This window comes from Zea mays, chromosome 5, assembly GCF_902167145.1.
Source record: "Zea mays cultivar B73 chromosome 5, Zm-B73-REFERENCE-NAM-5.0, whole genome shotgun sequence".
In the NCBI taxonomy this organism is placed as follows: domain Eukaryota; kingdom Viridiplantae; phylum Streptophyta; class Magnoliopsida; order Poales; family Poaceae; genus Zea; species Zea mays.
Window position 1 is genome coordinate 130,963,180 of NC_050100.1, and position 2,737 is coordinate 130,965,916.

Below are 2,737 nucleotides of genomic sequence, written 5' to 3' on the forward strand. Positions count from 1 at the left end.
TGGCCCGAAAACAACACACCAAGCACGTGAGCGGTAGACCCCATCGATCTCACACTCGGAGGTCGGAGCCGAGCCGAGGACGTACTACTTACAATTACTCTGCTAATTACTCCCTCCCTCCGTTTCTTTTTATTTGTCGCTGGATAGTGTAAAATTGCACTATCCAGCGACAAATAAAAAGAAACGGAGGGAGTAATAAGTAGTAGTATTTTATAGTACATTTTTTCTAAACATATATATAGGTCATAAAAAATATATATACACACATATGGAATTACTGAAACGTAAATCTAACCATTACAGCCGCGTTTGGGAGGGCTCGCCGGAGCCGCCCAAGAGCACTCCCAAACGGCAAGCAGTTTGCTGAATGCAGAAAATAGCATTTTTGTTGAATGCAGCAAGTAAGAAGTAGGAAAATTTCTGAAGGAGCCATTTTATTAAACGATTTACAAAGAAATACATTGGCTCCTATTAAGGAGCTGTTTAAAAGCTAGAGCCAGAGCCATCTTTGGAGCCGGAGCCTTACAAAACGGGGCCTACGTACTCGTCAATGGCCTGAGATTTAATTTCGTGATGTAGAGAGGTAGTGATCAATCATGAGTGAACCAAATTAAAGAATGATTGAGTTGAACCAAAACTGGCAATAATATACATACCTCCTCACACTGCATATGAATACGTAGTGGCAAAAAAAATAATATAGGCTTACATATACATACATAAATATCTAACACGGGTTTGCACAGCAATAACATCTGGAGCAACAAAAACATTGTGTGCATATATATGCAACAACAATATGGATGGTGACGTGATTAAAGAGCACGGTACACCAGCTAGCTAGCTAGGGGCAGCAAGCGCAAGAAGATGAACCTGCTGAACCCTAGCTAGCTAGGCCTTGGGTGTCTCCTCCTCGGCCTTGGCCGGCTCCGCCACGGCAGGTGCAGGTGGAGCCTCAGCTTCTGCCGCGGCCTCCGCAGCGGGCTGCTCTGTAGCAGCTGCTGCATCAGCAGGAGGAGCAGTCTCGGCGGCGGGCGGTGCAGGGGTGTCTTCTTTCTTCTCCTCTTCTTGGGTCTCTTCCTTCTTCTCGACGGCGGCGGCGGGGGCGGGGGCTTCCTCTTTCTTCTCGTCAACAGGCGCTTCCTTCGTGGCTGCCTCCTCAGTGGCGGGCGGGGCCGGGGCCTCCTTGGCCGGCTCCTCGGCAGCGACGACAGGGAGCAGCGTGGAGACCTTCTCGAACGTGGCGAAGATGGGGCCGGACAGCAGGGCCGGGCCGGCCTTGGAGATGCCGTCGCTCACTTGCTTGGCTCCAGGGAATTCTGCTCAGAAGATCACGCGCGCGTGGCGTGGCGCCCCTCGTCATCAGCACAGTACACAGATAGGATCGAGCTAGTAGCAACTACTTACTGTTCATTGATGAGATATGCGAATGTGTATTTATTAATTTGCTGTCTGTCTGGCACTGTCACTGTGTGGCCTAGTACTACATCGATCTACTCACCGATCTTGGCCAGCTCCTCGAAGAACTTGGTGATTGCGGCGGAGTTCTTCTTGATCCCGGACACCTTGCTCCTCTCCTTGATCAGGACCTGCCGTACACACACGTACACGAAGCATTTTTTTCAGTCCCTTACTATGTTGATGCCTGCAGCTGCAGCTAGCTAGCTAGATCACTGATCTGACACGCGTACGTACGCAGTACGAAATGCCGTACGTATGTCGAAGATGTACTGTATAATGACATAGCACTCGTACGTACACACATGATTAGCACTAACGTTCGTACCTTGAGTGGTGCAGGGGCAGACTCGTAGATCTCGACGACCTTGGGCTGGAGATCAGCCTTCTTCTCCTGGAACTCGCCATCGATCCCCTCCTGTATATGCACAAGAAGCACAACAGGCAACGACCACGGATCAATCGATAATACGCCATAATCCACCACCTCGCGCGCGGAGTGAGGAGCTTGACCCAAATGCGTGGCGGGACTGACCTTGGACTCGTCGAAGGACTTGACGAGCTCGGCGGCGGCGGCGGCCTTCTTGCCGGCGCTCTTGACGAAGACGAGCTTGATCTTGGGCAACACCTTGGACTTCCAAATGTCCATGGCTATGCTATGGGAAGGCAAAGGCAGGACAGCTGCGGCTGGCAGGCAGGTGCAGCACGGGCTACCTTGCTAATGAGTGGACGTGATGCTGTGGCTGTGGCATGGCAGTGTAAATGACGGGCAGGTTACGCCGCCCCAAGTTTATAGGGCTCGCTGCGCACCCACAAGACCTCCGGCGTCGCGAGGGATTTGCGGGAATGCCACCGCTGCCTGCGCTGCGCTAATAATTGGGGCTGGGCGGATGCCGAACGACGGCGCCAGCACAGCACAGCAGAGAGGTTAGCCTGATTGATAACGAAAAACTGTGCATACCTAGCTCTAAGATTACCAAATTGTCCATGCATCATGGCCGTCAAATAACAGACTACCGCATAGCTTCTGGTTTAGTATAAGTATAGATGGCCAAAAAGCACGAGGCCCGTAAGCCCGGCACGAAGCCCGGTTTTTAGGCCCGGTCCGAACCCGGCACGGTAGAATAAGCGGGCGGGCTTGGACAGGAAACTAGGCACGGCGGGCTAGCCCGGCACGGCCCGTTTACCTCTAAGCCCGTTAAGCCCGGTTTTTTTACACTAAAACGTGCTTACCGGCCCTTTTAGCACGTTTTCGGCCCGTTTTTTTCGTGCTAAACGG

The 2,737-nt window shown here is 52.1% G+C and overlaps 1 protein-coding gene across 1 annotated transcript; it reads right to left on the reverse strand.

The window, feature by feature from the left end:
- Positions 1 to 610: 610 nt before the first annotated feature.
- LOC100283627 (uncharacterized) lies at positions 611 to 2,221 on the reverse strand. Its single transcript, NM_001156528.2, has 4 exons — positions 1,994 to 2,221; positions 1,787 to 1,876; positions 1,502 to 1,589; positions 611 to 1,319 (listed from the first exon to the last, which is right to left on the reverse strand). Exons 1-4 carry the CDS (start codon positions 2,105 to 2,107, stop codon positions 892 to 894), a joined length of 720 nt encoding a protein of 239 aa, NP_001150000.1. The 5' UTR covers positions 2,108 to 2,221; the 3' UTR covers positions 611 to 891.
- Between the last annotated feature and the right edge of the window lie 516 nt (positions 2,222 to 2,737).